The sequence below is a fragment of the Larus michahellis genome, chromosome 3 (genome assembly GCF_964199755.1).
Source record: "Larus michahellis chromosome 3, bLarMic1.1, whole genome shotgun sequence".
NCBI lineage: Eukaryota > Metazoa > Chordata > Aves > Charadriiformes > Laridae > Larus > Larus michahellis.
In genome coordinates this window covers 92,487,829-92,502,792 of record NC_133898.1, presented here as the reverse complement: position 1 = coordinate 92,502,792, position 14,964 = coordinate 92,487,829, and the positions used below count along the sequence as shown (strand labels likewise).

General features: G+C 37.8%; 1 protein-coding gene across 26 annotated transcripts in view; it reads right to left on the bottom strand.

The window, feature by feature from the left end:
* Positions 1-11,851: 11,851 nt before the first annotated feature.
* SYNCRIP (synaptotagmin binding cytoplasmic RNA interacting protein) overlaps positions 11,852-14,964 on the bottom strand; it is a 42,721-nt gene continuing 39,608 nt past the window's right edge. For 7 of the 26 annotated variants that reach the window (XM_074581230.1, XM_074581232.1, XM_074581233.1 and 4 more), the window contains one exon: positions 11,852-14,633. In XM_074581230.1, coding sequence (XP_074437331.1) covers positions 14,592-14,633 — 42 coding nt within the window. In that variant the 3' untranslated portion in view covers positions 11,852-14,591. Of the gene's footprint in view, positions 14,634-14,810 lie in introns of those variants that run through there. The other 19 variants (XM_074581221.1, XM_074581223.1, XM_074581224.1 and 16 more) reach the window with 6 other exon arrangements.

Below are 14,964 nucleotides of genomic sequence, written 5' to 3'. Positions count from 1 at the left end.
TGGAAATCATAATTCCTTCCAAAAACCTAGTCTGATCAGGGAGAGGGGGAAGAGGTAGCTGTATGTTAAGAATTTGTAAGAAAGTTTGTGAAAGAAATGAGCTGTACCAATACAAATAGTTAAAACAATGCCATAGCACATACTTAAGAGCTCAGTCTAAATGAAAATTAAGCTATTTACTTACAATGGGGATAAAGAAAACCCTGCCCTGGATATACACGTCGTGAAAATAGCTACGTCAGGTCCTGAAGGGAGATACCACTGACCAACTTTGAGGTCCGTGGGGGAAATGAATTTCAAGTAGGGACTCCGAGGAGGAACTTGAGCCATCTTCCCTTGATTCAGCTGAATTAAAAAGTGTCAGGAAAATCCTTGTAAGATGCCATGTGTTTCCGTTAAAACATTGCCAAGTGTTCCAGCACCTATGCCTCCTAACAGTGATGAGACCTGGAGAATTTAAAGCTAGTTTAAGTTTTTCATCACAGATGCTTGATGGATTTGTAGAACAGCTGTATGGGATCAGCAAAGGTTCAACTAGGTGAGCATCCTGATTGTGATGATGGCCATCAGGGCACACATGCTTAGGAAAAAGTTGTAAAATCATAGCAAAAATATAATAATACTTTCCCAGAACATTCTTTTACCCTGATTTGCAATCTTGTCGATATCCTGAGAAAGAATTTTTTTCCTAAGTTTTGAGTTGCTTTTTGAACTGCCATGAGCTTTAACATCCACAAAAATTGTGCATCAATGAGTTCCACCCTTATTTACACTTGTATGAGTGAAGATACTGCTCTCCAACCATGTTGTTTAGCATTTTATAAAAAGAGATGGTGAAAAATCATTCCCTACTCAGCAAAATTGCTGCTTGTTTTATCAGAATACTTTGGCCACCTGAGCAAACTATCTTTTCCAAAATGAAGATTCCTGCTCTGGTGAATTGTTCTTCACACAAGAGCACTTTTGTACATTTTATCTTTGTTGCTCTCCTTGTCCTTTTCCAATTTTATTATTTCCTGGTTTGTAGTGCTGGAGTAGGGACAGGCTGCAACAGGGGGAACAAAACTGTTCAAAAAACAGCATTCAAAAACATTTTTATTAGTAGAACTAATACCTTTTTAAATTGTTCCTTAACTATTCTTTTGCCCCGCTTCAGTGTATTTTAACATTTTAGCCTATGAATATTTATCTTTTTTCTTCATTTGGACGTAACTCTAGTTCTTCGTGGATTTTTTTTTTCCATTTTAGGAGCAAGACAGTGAAAAAAATTCTTAAAATCTTCATATACTCAAGAAGTCCTAATTAACACAGGAACTTGTGAAAAGTGTGAAAAAAAGCCTTACGGTAACTAAAAGTTGCTGTTTAAGCCAGCTTGTATTAGAGAAAGCTTTCTACTGATACTAACACGTCCACTGTATCTGCTGATAATGATAACGTAAGCCCAGATGTAGTGATGAGATCTGGAGGGATTTTTTGGTGACTGGCGAGCTGGTATCCTGAAGCCTGTTGCTTTAGCTTCTGCGGATACAGCTGTAAATGCCTCGAGTGTTTTTGCCAGGTCAGAATTCCAGAGAGATATTTTTAGTTCGAGCAACCAGTTTCTCCGACAACGCAAAGTATGTAAAAGCAGTATAGGGCACGAGTTAAGCAACATTAATTATCACCCTCAAAAAGTTATTTGTGCTTCAGTTAAGTCTTTCATCAGATGCTGTACAGGAATTGTTACGGAACCACTTGTATAACCAGGATATTGTTTTACCATTTGTTGGCTGAGAATGTATGCAACAAATTTGACACTTTCCTCCATTTATATGATGTAGAGCAAAAACTGAGGCATTTTCATAATGGTTAAAGAGAAAATAAAAAGCCATAGGACATAAATCTTATATTTCCCTGGCAAGCATATTGAATATATGACAAAAGCAAAAAAAATACGACCTATGTTAGCACGCAGAATACACAAGATGATACTGTGAATGTGCCTGAACAGAGGGCTCGTCCTCCTCATATGTAAGGATGAGTTTTGAGACTTTTTGAAAACAACTTTTTGAAGCACGTGGACAGCTTGCCTGTATTACTTATTTTGTGGTATAACTTGAGCATATAGCTCCATGGCAAAGCTCCACTACAACAGGAATATGATAATTTTAATGAGGATTTAGGAAGTGGGGCTCAGTACCAAGCTCTGCAAGGACAGGCTTCTTTACGGCTCATAGCTGATCAATGCCATCTTTACCAGACAGCTGCCCGAGTTCCTGAAGGTATGCCAAACCTTCTTCCCCTGCCAAATGCCAGGATTTTTAATAGAAAAGTGGTGTATTATTATATACCACTTCACCTCTAGCACTGCCATTAATGGTGCTTCTGCAAAAGCAGATGATCCCTCTGTGGGCCTTTCAGCAGACGTACCTGGGCAGGACAGAAAGCCACAGTCTCTCTTCAGGAGCAGCAAAGAACAATTACTTGTGATTCCTCCAGATGTTCCATTTCCTGGTTATGGGGCACACTTGCCACTTGCACAGTGGTTTTCCCTAAAGTGTCCTTTGGGGAGGGACAGTGCATGCTTAGGCAGTAAAAAGGACTTTGAGCTGTTTGGAAAAGAGACAAATTGTGAAATCAAGAAACAAGGACTATTTGTATGACTTAGATAATTTCTGCAAAACTCCATTACTTAAAAGTTTTGCTTTAATTTTTTGTTTTATTTGAGTAATTAGTATTCTACCTAGGAAAGGCACTGGAGCTAGTAGGGTCTGAGACCGTATGGGGGACTATTATTAACATTCAATATTATTCTAAAACTTCCTAAATCAATTTCTGATTTGTGACTGAATGACTTTCTACTCTATAAACTACCTGGTTTATCTTTGTTGTTCTACAGAAGTACAAAAGAAGAGGTTTAAAATGCTAGGCATGAAGTTCTTCCTGCTTCACAGATATATTTTAAAGTATATATTAATAAAGGGGCATTTTAATATGAAAATCAGCTTACCATCTTTCATATCGAACTGTAAGGAATAACATTTACTTCCCCTTAAACTGTGAGTCCTCCAGTCTAATCTTGAGTTTGGGCTATTCTCTGTAAATCCAGTTTGTAGTATCCCCACCACCACTTTCTCCCTCCCCGCCAGGAGTTAGAAGTGAAGACTGAGGTCTTTGGGATTTCAGCAGATGCACCTAAGACAGCTCGTAACACCACACACAGAACCAGGAGGCCTCAGACAGACCTCAAGTTGGGGTCAGTGCAGTTCAGATGCAAGAAGGAAGACTTTTTTTTTTTTCCCCCCTTGAGAAAGTAGATTTTGCTTCAGAAGATTTTGCTTCTAAAACAGAGAAAGGATTCTCTAATATCATCCAGGTTCCCAGCAGCACGTGTGTGAGTCTCATAACCATTATTTATCTAGGACACGTAGCAAGTTCTTCACTGATCACCATTCAGCTTGGATATGGTAAACTGTAGATCAAGTACTAACCTACCACCATACTGTGATGCATTGTCTACATTCAGTGTGTTTCTGGGATATATTACGGTCAGAAAATTTTGAATACCAGTCAGTCTCAATTCTGAAAAGCCCACGTATCTGGTGTTCTCCTGGACCACGATGGTGGAGACCAACGTCCAGCTGTGCTGCCCTCTCCATTTTCCCCTTCAGTTGTTTGTTAGGTCTGGGGGAGAAGTCAAGCTACCTATACAGTAGTGACTCTCTCTTCTTCTCTGAAGCCCAAGGGCAATAGTTAAAAGCCAGCGAAAGAAGGGAACAAAACTGAACTCCTGGATTATCTGGAGGAGCAGTTTTGTCAGTGAGGAGACATGGAGTTAGTGCATTTAGTCCAAGGCATCTTAGATCAAAGCTGCTCACCTGAGTTTAACCAAGAACTCAGAACATGCATCAGTGTCCACTGGATGCTCACCTCCCATTACTTCTACAGTCAGGAACATTCCCATCTCCCATTGAGTCTTCAGAGATGCCGCTCACCATGCTCACCTGCAGAGAAAATGACAACTTTTCCCCACTGAAAGCTGTCTACAACAACAAATGCTTCTATACAACCCAAGCGCTGATGAACGAGATACAAAGCCTTACCTATACTTGATCCTCTTTCAACTCGGTAAGGAGACACCATCCTGGCAAACTAAAATTTGGCAAATGTATTCTACTTTACTACATTCCTTCTTCAGCCTTCTCCTACCTTATCATCTGATACAGGCTTTTGCATTTGACAGCCTTAGAATAAAATTCCTTTTGTTCATAAAGAGTTATTTTTTTCGTATTAAGACATGTAAGCTCTAGCCTAGACTTAAGGAAACTGAACATCTTCAAAGTTTAACAACTTTCATACTGGCTCTTAATGCCTTCTTACCTCTTGAGGTCCCAGATGTGTGCTTTGTAAGCACCTTCATTTCTGACCACATGAAGACCACCTCCAGGAGAGAATACACCTGTGTTTGGGCTATCTGCACCACCAGGTCTCTAATGAGAAGTCCTGGCCTGGTACCAAGAAACAATCAGCCGCTTCTTTCTCTCAGGATGCTGGGCTTGTATTGCACACTCTTCCAGAAAAAAACAAGTCTGTAGAAGAAGCTGGTGTACTTGGCAGCTCTTTGGCCCATCCTGAATTTGAAATCTGCAAAGGGTCTGCTGACCTGGTATTCACCCCAGCTTTACAAGCAGAACACCTATTCTCACTTTATCCCCTGCATTAAGCGACATTCAAATTGAGACTTTGCATGCAAGCTTTGCTATGAACACATTCCCTTAAGCACCACTCAATTACGAGGCATCATCAGGCCCTATTAGTAACAGTTTTTCTCATTACCCTAATTTTGTCCACCCTTTAAGGGGTTATTAAGGACAGTGAGTGGTAAACATGTTATAGAAGTAAGAAGAAATGGAAGAACTTGTCACCTATACTGAACAAAAGGCTCCATCTTTGGAACACATAGATATATTCAAGACTGGCTCTTCCTTCCCTGGGGCTGAGACTATTAGTTCATCACTTCAAAGCAGCAGGTTTTCAAACACCAGCTCTAGGATACCACTCACCTCTCAGAACACGACATTTGAAATAGAGCATTAGGCATTTTAACAAGGTTTTGTTTTTCCAGCATTTTTATATTTTGCTGTGTTTGCAACCTCCTCCCTTACGTGGCTACTTCCAGACTATTTTCTTCTGGAATTTCTACCAAGATAAAGTGGCCCTGAGAATTGCAGCAGCAAGGACAAGTTCTTCTTACCTTTTGACATGTAATCCAAGGACCCTGTATCTGCTTTCAGCCTGATGTTTGAATCTGGGCAAGATCCATCAACTGACATTCCCTTCACATGGCGCTCCGGCTGCTAGATGGTGCCTGACTTAAGAGTGTGCCTACCTTCCACAGGAAAAGGATAGACTGATTAATAGCAGCAAAGATCCTACAAAGTGGTAACACAGATAATGAAGTGCTGTTCTACGTGGCGGTTTGCCAGGTTGTCTCCCTGGCTATTTTGCCTTTAAGCCTGGAGTACAAGCTTGCCAGTTGTGTAGTTCAGGCATATTTAATGGCTGTCTCGTGCCCACAGGTACGACTATTTCTTTTCCCAGCTGTTCCATCCCCTTATGTTTTCTCATGGAGCAAACACGAAAATGCATTGTTAGGAGCTTTCCCAAGCAGGGAGTGCTTGTGATTCTATCACTCCTAAATTAACCTTTTAAATATAAGACAAATACACTCCTTTTAGTATTCCTCTGAAGAAGGACCTCCCTGGTTGTCATGACTGCTTTAGAAAAACACAAAGATATTTACAGAAGACCCTGTAAGTTTTCCTTTTCACAGGGATACCTTTTGCCCTTCAAGATGTCCAAGTCAAAACATGTCTGTTCTTTAAGCTGAACATTAAACACAATCTTAGTTTATTTGTGAAATCTGAGCTCTCTGCATCATTTATAACGTGATAAAGGCAGAAGTTCCAAGATTATCACTCATCTCACTTGCCCCATATCTAAGAATTCAACACCTATCACCTATTTAACCCTGCATGCTCTTAGAAACTGCTGCATATTCAAGTCCTCTCCTAAACACCTTTTGTAGACAGGGGTGCGGGGGCTGTTGTGTTTGGGTTTTTTCCAATATATGCATTTTTGCTAGATACAGGGATTCTACGATATACTGAATATGTTTAATAGCAGGGCATTTCTTCACAAAGTCAAAAATTCACCATGATTCTAAAATACACGCCTTGATTACTGGGCTGTAACTATGTCCAGCCATCTGATCTGAAAACCAGAATTGCTAAGTTACTGTGTCCTTTTATCTTTAAAACCGCACACAGAATTTGAACCTTAATGTTTTCATCTTCCTGTATTAAAGTACAAAAAGGTTACTTCAAAAGGACTTAGAAATTTAGCAGATGCTTAAAACACATTATGCGTGACTGTCTGTCGGGGTTTTGGCTGAATTGGCCAATCAGAACGACAGATGGCCCTCCCCCCGCACTCTCCTCAGAGAGGAGAGGAAGAGAGAAGGAGATTTATGAGTTGAGAAAAAAGAACTAAACTACTTTAATGAAAATAATAATAAATAAGAAAATAGTAAATAAGAATAGAATAATAAAAATTAAAGAAAAAAAGTATACAATATATACAAAACCGTATCCAGCTCCCAGGATGATGATCGCGTCACCAGCAGACACAGGGAAAGTCCCAGACTGGAGTCAGTGATGGACAGGAGCTGAATTCCAGAACTAGAGTCAGGAATGCTCGGATCGGGATCAAAGCCAGACGAACAGACAGGGTCCTCCTCAGACGGCCACTGAAGCGAGCCAGAGCCCCCTTGATCCCTCAGCTTTTATACTGAGCATGATGCGTATGGGATGGAATACCCTGTTGGTCAGTTTTGGGTGACCTGTCCCATCCACTCCTCCCTGCAGGTGGGACCTCTCTACACTTCTCCGCTTCCGACCCTCTAACGGGGCAAACAGCGAAGTTAGCTGACCTTGGTTGTTACAGCAGTAAGTCTAAGCAAGAGCCTCTGTGCGTACCGTTCCTTGGTATAATCAGGTCTTATCACTCTGAGAGTGAACAGTGTCTGAACAATATGCTGTTAATTTCAGACTTTAGTCAGTTAGAAGAGGCCCAGCTAAAAAGTAAAATTACAAATCAGAAAATTGGTTCTGTTTTACCTCAAACCAGGACACTGTTTCTTGTTCTTCCAGACTACAAAAATTGGAGTGGGTCATCATCTACCTGCAGCTGTACTGGATTACTATCCTAGCTGTTCTTTACTAATTCCACAGTAAACATACAGAAGCATTTTGGCATACTTCAGCACCAAATAATCTGCTTTAGCACAGGCCACCACTGAAGTCGGTTTAAGCTAACCTTGCTGAGATGTGACCACTACCCGATTTACTTCGATGCCATTTGCACCTGTATATCAAGTACACCTTAATGCACCTCAAGGCACATTACAAATTGGGAGGCTTCGCTTTTCTGAAAAGCTTAGTCAGCAGTGCTTTTTCGCCATTGAACTGTATACTCCTCCTTGCTCATTACTCAATGAAAGCAGTACTCTTTAGAAATGTTACACTGAGGGCAATAAACTGTGAAAGTTTAAATACTGCTATTAAGAAAATAAAACTCTGTACTTCCTGTTAGAAATCCATACTGATTTCAACAGTTAATCTAAGAAAAGATTTAAGAAAAGACTGACTACCTTAAAGAAGCAACTCTTGAGTCTGACACTTAGTGATCAGTTTGTGCCATACAAATATTGTCTTCTTGGACAGAAACATGACCACCTGGAATGGCTCAAAACATCAACAAACCAAACTCTGTATATTTCATACTAGTATACCATTAAAAAAAATGCAAAGTCCCATTTATTGCACCATTCCCATTGCAAGATCACTTCTGTGCAAAAACCACAGCGCAAAACACCACACACACACACTGAAGTTACTTCAAATCAATGGATTTAAGACCTTCTGGATCCTTCCTAATTTCAACTGGAAGATCAATCTCACTGGAGTTAATCCCATAACAGATTTTTTTTAAAGACTTTTCTGAGAGGTTGTGTTAGCATTATGAAAACATAGTGGAGCAAGGCAGCAGAGATTACTCAACTACATGAATACAGCTTCCATTTACTCACTGTTGAAGCCTAAAGCTTGTGGTACTTTCAGGACTTCCAGTGAGAGAAGACAATTTTTTTCCTCCTTTATATTCAACTCTAGTCTTCCTTTAGTACGAAACCTGCAGCATTATTTCTTCATTTGCAAAATTTGGCAGATTTTAACAACGTACATGCTGTGTTTCTCTTCAAAGTAGCTTTTAAGCATCCCAATAATTCATAAGCAAGTGTAAATGAACATACTTCTGTAAAAGTGTAGGTAATATGAGTAAAGGACAGTTTCACTAGACTAGTTTAAGTCAAAGTTACATATTGGCCACTTCTTGGTAAAGTACTACTCACATATACACCAGTGAGGTCACTGGAGGTTTGTCTTCTGCTAAAAATATTAATTTAAGCACATACACAAAACTCAAGAATTCTGCTGAAAACTGTAGATTGGAAACAGGTTAGCTTGTTAGAACAACTTCGCACTGAGGGGAGAAAAAAAAAAAAAAAAAAAGGTTTCATTGCACTATCTGATGGAAGCCTTTGGCCACAATCTGAAACAAGAACAATCCTTTAATAGCCACTTCAGCTTTTCCAGATGCAGGGAAGAGATATTTTTATCTGCCATCTCAAATGCTGTAGTATTAAAGATTAAATTCACCTTCCAATTGTAACACGTCCGCGTTATGAAAATATTAATTATAATTTATTTTAGACTAGCTCTCACCAGTGTTTTCTAATACAGAGCTTCATTTTTAAGTGTGCTGAAATTGCACCTTAAGAAAAGCCCTAATTTACTAATGGAATATCTATAAAATTGCCTTCGTTGAACTCTCACAGAGGAAGCTTTTAAATCCCCCATTAGCTACGTTTGGCGATACATTTTTTTTAAGTAGCCCCTACTAGTGACAGAATTAGGTACATTCTTCATTCCACTACAGAGGAAAAAGAAAAATATCTGTAAAATGTTACTTTAGATAGCAGAACAATACTGGAAATGCTACACTTGGAACGAGGAACCCAGTACCTGATATATTCAAATTCCTGGCTTTCAATAACTGACTGTATTAATGGAAAATCCCTTAAACTACTATGACTGCTAACCCATCAGTTTAAAAATACACACCGGATGATCTATGAAGCATTTCAGAGATTTTTAGATCTGAAGTATTTAACATTAACAGTGTCAAATTACACTCGACATTCATTTCGCATTGAAGTGGACACACTACAATTAAAGAGCTAAAACCCACAACCTCCCTAATAACTGCAGATGAGGAGTCAATTAAACAGTCTACTGAAGTTGGGTTTCAGATACTGCAAGTCATTTAAAGTACTAGAATGTCTATTTTTACTTACCATTATCTTCTGTGCAGTGAAGTGCCATAGGCTATTCTACTGGCTGCGTAGCAGAACTAAGAATGCATTTCATAACTTCCTTAGTGCAAAGAAAATGAGCGGTAAGATTCAATGTCTCTTCTACACGTTAGTGATCAAAACAAGTAAAACTGTATTATAACACTAACTGCGCAAACAGAGATAGTGAACTATCGTTACTAAGCAGCCAAATATATGAGACTAGAGGGAATCCAGATTTCTGACAGTGCAAGTTTTACCTAAATGACCGTTAGAAATTAAGTGCTGGCTTTGGAGTAGACACTACATTTCATGAACATTCTTGGAACCAAATTGTATCTTGCGATTCAAACTTTAAATATTCAAGCTGTATTTAATTACCAATTACCTATACATTACAACTGTGTTTTCCTTTCTAAACTGTCACAGATGCTTCCCCCCCCAGCCCCCACCCAAAAAAAAGCTTTTATCATGTACCTGGAAGTCTGATCATTTAAAGAAGCTTTCATGAAGATAGCTTTAAATAATCAATGTAACCCAATGTTTCCAGATGAGCTCAGCTGTGCAATATCCACTCAAGAGCTGGCCGTTCAAAAATATAAGTGTTCATGGAAAAAATTAGTAACCAGTTGGCAAGAAAAAGATATTACAGGAGACAATCACCCTTCTCTCCAAATTTCAAGTAAACTAACAAGCTAGTCCTAGTGGCACTTTTCAACCTATCTATAGTAACACTCAAGGCTAAGGAGCACCAAAGAAAAGTCACTCTTTCATGCTGTGGATTTTATAAGACAAATAAGTATAATTAAACACTTGCAAAGTGTTGACCAGATGACTATGTGAAAGTCTGTCTCCCAGCAAAGAAGTTTAGCATCAGAGCTTCTAGGAAGCTTTATGTTTGTTTGCACTAGATGGCTGTAAAGTAACAATAATTTATTCCTTCTCCTCCTCCCCCCCCATATTAATGATCAAGGAATCTTCAGCTCGACTTCCTCTCCTGTTGCCACATACCATTTTTATCTGACAGAGCAAATGACAAAGTACAATCTGGTGTTTCCTCTGCCCAACTAACGCAACTAGCTAGCTCCAGCCAGGAGATGTCACATGCTGGTGCTGGAATTAATTCAGCAAGACACTCGGCGAAGACAGACTTTTAAGTCCATCACAGCCAAAGTTGGGATTCATAAGCTTCAGGCTATGAACACAAACTCAAGCTCCAACTTTACCAATTTCAATTCTCAGAACACTACATTGTTAAGTTTATTGCCTTATTGCCTACTTCCAAAACTTGCTATTCCATTTTAAACAATTAACATTTCCCGCTAAGTTTTCACTACTACAAGTGAGGGAATAACGGTTTTAATTTTGTGGAATGCATCAATTTGAACACACTCTTTTCAGGAGATGTTACATGTGTTTATGTCCATGTTGCCTTTCAGTTTTACTTCTTAAAACAAACCTCTCCCCTCACTGATGTATGGACGCATCAAAATAACTGCTAGGCTGAACAGAAGCCTCTAAAAAATTATCAAAGGCACAAGGGAAAAAAAAGTTGCCGCCATATATAACATTTCTATCCTGAAATATTACGTTGGGAATCCTACCTTCAGAGGAGGCTACGTTTATTTTACACTATAAAGGGGATCATACCCCTCACCCCAAACAAGAATAGAATTAATATTCCTTATTTTACAGTTTAAGACAGTATTTAGGTAAGTTGTACAACGCAGAAATTCAGAAACTGGTCTTAGTATCTGTAATAACAGCCTTCTGGGTCGTAACAAATCTCCTCTTTAAAAACTAAAAAAAAAAAAAAAAGTACAGTTGTATGTCCTATATGAAACCCTTCAAACAAAAATGAATATTAAAACAAGAGTATACTTTAAAAAAAGCTATGTATTGGAGTGTTTATAAACCAGAAGTGTTAAGCAGCAGCAGCTTCCAATTTCTTATTAAATTCAACTAGGCTTCAAATTTAAGAACACATTACAAACCAATGTGGAACTATGCTAGCTTATACTCAAATCTTTACAGGCGTTTCAGTAAAGAAAGCCTCCAGTGAGAATAAACAGAGGCAGCATAATACATTAAGTCAACACTTGCCTTCAATATGCCAAAAAGAACTGTGTGGTTTATGTCCATTTGTCACCAAAGCACTCCGAACGAGATGCGTTATTGCTGTAGAACATTTCAAGTTTACCAACACCCAAGTGCAACCAAACTGATGTATATATGCACTCGCCCATTCTCACCAGTATTTCCGCTTAATAAGGAACTGTTTTTCTTTACACAATCAAATTTAAAGCTTTGAAAATAACATTTTTTTGATTTTTCCCCACAATGTTAATCACCACATGCAATTTAGTTTTCTGATCATTTTGCTAAAAAACTGCACCAATATCAGAACAGTGCAAATCATATTTAATTTTAAAAGTTATAATGGCTTGAGTTCATAATTAGAGGGAACACTGTCAAGATCTTGATATTTTGCTCACTCACCATTGCTTGCCATTCCCTTAAAAACAAACACTTTCCTGTCAATTTTGCCTTTTTTTTTTTTTTTTTTAAAAACATTGTTTAACAGTAGTCCCCCATACTTTTATCAGAGCTGAAATTAAGGATATGATCCACAATTTCAACACGTGTAGTGCCTCAATAGCAAGTTTTTTTATGCACTTCCATCAACGGCTATAATTCCATAAATATATTACCCCCACCCCGACATATTTCCAGACTAAGAACTAGTCACTAGCACTTGTGATCCCACAAGTGTCTTCAGTTTTTCAGCAATGGAGAGATTTCAAGATTAAGAACTCTGAGGACTTCCCCCTCTCCTACAGCCCCCAGCGTTTTCATTTTATAGCAAGTTCAAAATTGGTTTCCACATCTTGACAGTGTTCCTTATAAAACCATATGACAGTAAAAGTGCCAGTAGGCATGGCAACCTCTTTGAAGGGAGCATTTAAGCTCCTTGGCACTGGGAATGCCAGCACCAAGGATTACATTGAAATTCAAAATTATACTTAAGGCTACAATTAGCAAACCCACTTTCCATAAGCCTAATATTCTATCACTAGATTTGAAAATTCAGAAGCTAACGCAACTGTATATTTTTATGCTCAAATTTGAGGAAAAAAGCTATTTTTCTTTAGCAAGGGCAGTATATGAAACCATGGTAGCAAATGTCTCTTACGCATTGACTACTCATTTCACCATCACTCACTTACTTTGTCTTAAAGTTCAAAACTGGCAAGGCACATTTACATATTCCAATGAATACTTGACAATTTAAAATTACACTTCATGTCCCAGCTATCCCAGTAATTGACATACAACATACTAAAATGGTTTATTAAGATAACAAAAAAAAAAAATCAATTAATGTGAAACATACAGGCTATTGGCAACCACTATTCTAGAAATTATGTAAATACAAGTAAACATACTGAAATGTGTGCGATTCTAAGTTTTTAACCAGAAGATCTCTGTACTAACACACATTTATATTAATGACACATAAAAAAAATAAAAACTTTATTACAAAAATAAGTTACACTCGCCTCCAGCTTACAGTATAAAACAATTTTATTTGCAGGAATGCAAAATGATTGTTTGCCATGAGCATTTTCAACATATGACATGTCTAATTTTGTTAAAATTTGCATTTACTGGGGGAACTGGTGTGTATAAAACCTTAATTAGGTATAAGCTTCAATTTTCATTGTGGTGCCTATGGGTATGTAGTATAACTGCAGTATCCCTTTGGGCAGGGGGTTAAGGGAAGCTCTTTATGCCAAGTCCAAAGTAAGTCATAATTTTATCTACCTTTTACCTATATGAAGTTGGACTTGGCAAGGTTCTTTTGTTGGTTTTTTTTTGTCTTTTTTAAGGGTGGTTCAATAGAGGATGCTTCACCACTGAACACTCACTGTCATCAAGGTGCTTTAGAAAATTAAAAACATAGCACAAATGATTGTACTCTACTCTACTCTACAGGTTATCATGATCTGCGCAAGAGAAATGGAAAGCTGATCCACGTTTTTACAGTGATCAGCAATAAGAAATGCACTAATGAAAACATACCTTTTACCTAAAAAGCTAAACTACAGCCATATACTATTCTATGATTTATGAAAAACTTCAAAATATCCAAATGTCAGGCTTCACTGTACAGTTGTCAGTTTTAGTCTGACCTTTTATAAAGGGACACTGCAGTATTTAGTACAAGTTGCTGATGCACTTTTTTTGAACATCTGATGTCTTACAAAAGTAACATCTTGCTAAACTATTATACATCCAAATAACTACAATATCTGAAGAAGCAAGGCTGCTTTTTCAGCCACAAAATACGACAAAAGCAAGGCCTGTTATGATGGTCATGAGGAAGTCTTACAAAGCCTCTGGAACTAAAGGCAACTAAGAATGTTACATTTGGTATATTATAATCTTACCCTCATATCATATTAAACAAGCCTTGCTTTTATCTACAAAGATTTTCTATGTACAGTACAGACAGGGTATAGTTCAATCCTCTGCTACTGAGGTAGTTAACCAACCCTTTAAAAAAGGTTCTGAAAAGAACCACTATCTGGAATGCCTGACTAACCAGCTCTGATGATTACACCTGAAACTGCTGTATCTGAACACAATTCATAAGTGATTACTATATAAACAATCATGATTAACCTTCATGAGCAGAAATAAAATTTAAGGATACCAATGATGGTATTCATCTATACCACTGCAATAAAAATTTAAATGCAAGAATTTGTGAATACCACTTTTGGAATCCTTAACTAAGAAAACTTGGGGGAAAAATCTACTTAAAGCAGATTTTTTAAAGAACAACTTTATTCTTTATTAAGATACCATGCTAGACGTTAAGGATTTTGTTGAACACATTGGGGAAATAGAGTAGCTTTAGTTTAATAACTTGCACTGCAGAGAAAACTGTTAAAGAAATTCATTTCAAAGTCCAAGTATTAGTTCAAATGTCCCATATTTGAATCCATGATCTTCGCAGGAAGGTCTTTTGCAACAGAATATGCTCCTATACAGCTGAGATACTTAAGGTTGCTTGATATCCTTACCATTACTCCACTGCAAGCTTCTGGTGTAATCCCACATAGCAAGTCAGTCTTCATTGTAACAGGTCAGGACCGGCCTCGACCCCTTTTCCCTGCTAGCCAGGTAACAAAAGGAATCAATTAGATAAATCATTTTAAAACTCTGGTCTGTACATTTGTTAACATAAAATCTTAGCAAAATGAATTATTTAAAAATAAAACTACTAGACAAGAACATTTTGCTTTATGATTACCACTAACTTTTGAATTTTGCTATGGGTGTTTTACCACTTTTTCACAAACTGATTTTATTTAAAAAGTTAAGCTTTAAACCTTGTATCACCAGCTAAGGTTTTGCGCACTGAGTCACAAACAACTTTACATTATAGAAAATTCCCAGTAACAGTAATATAAAACTTGATTATAGTCATCATGAAAACATGTTGA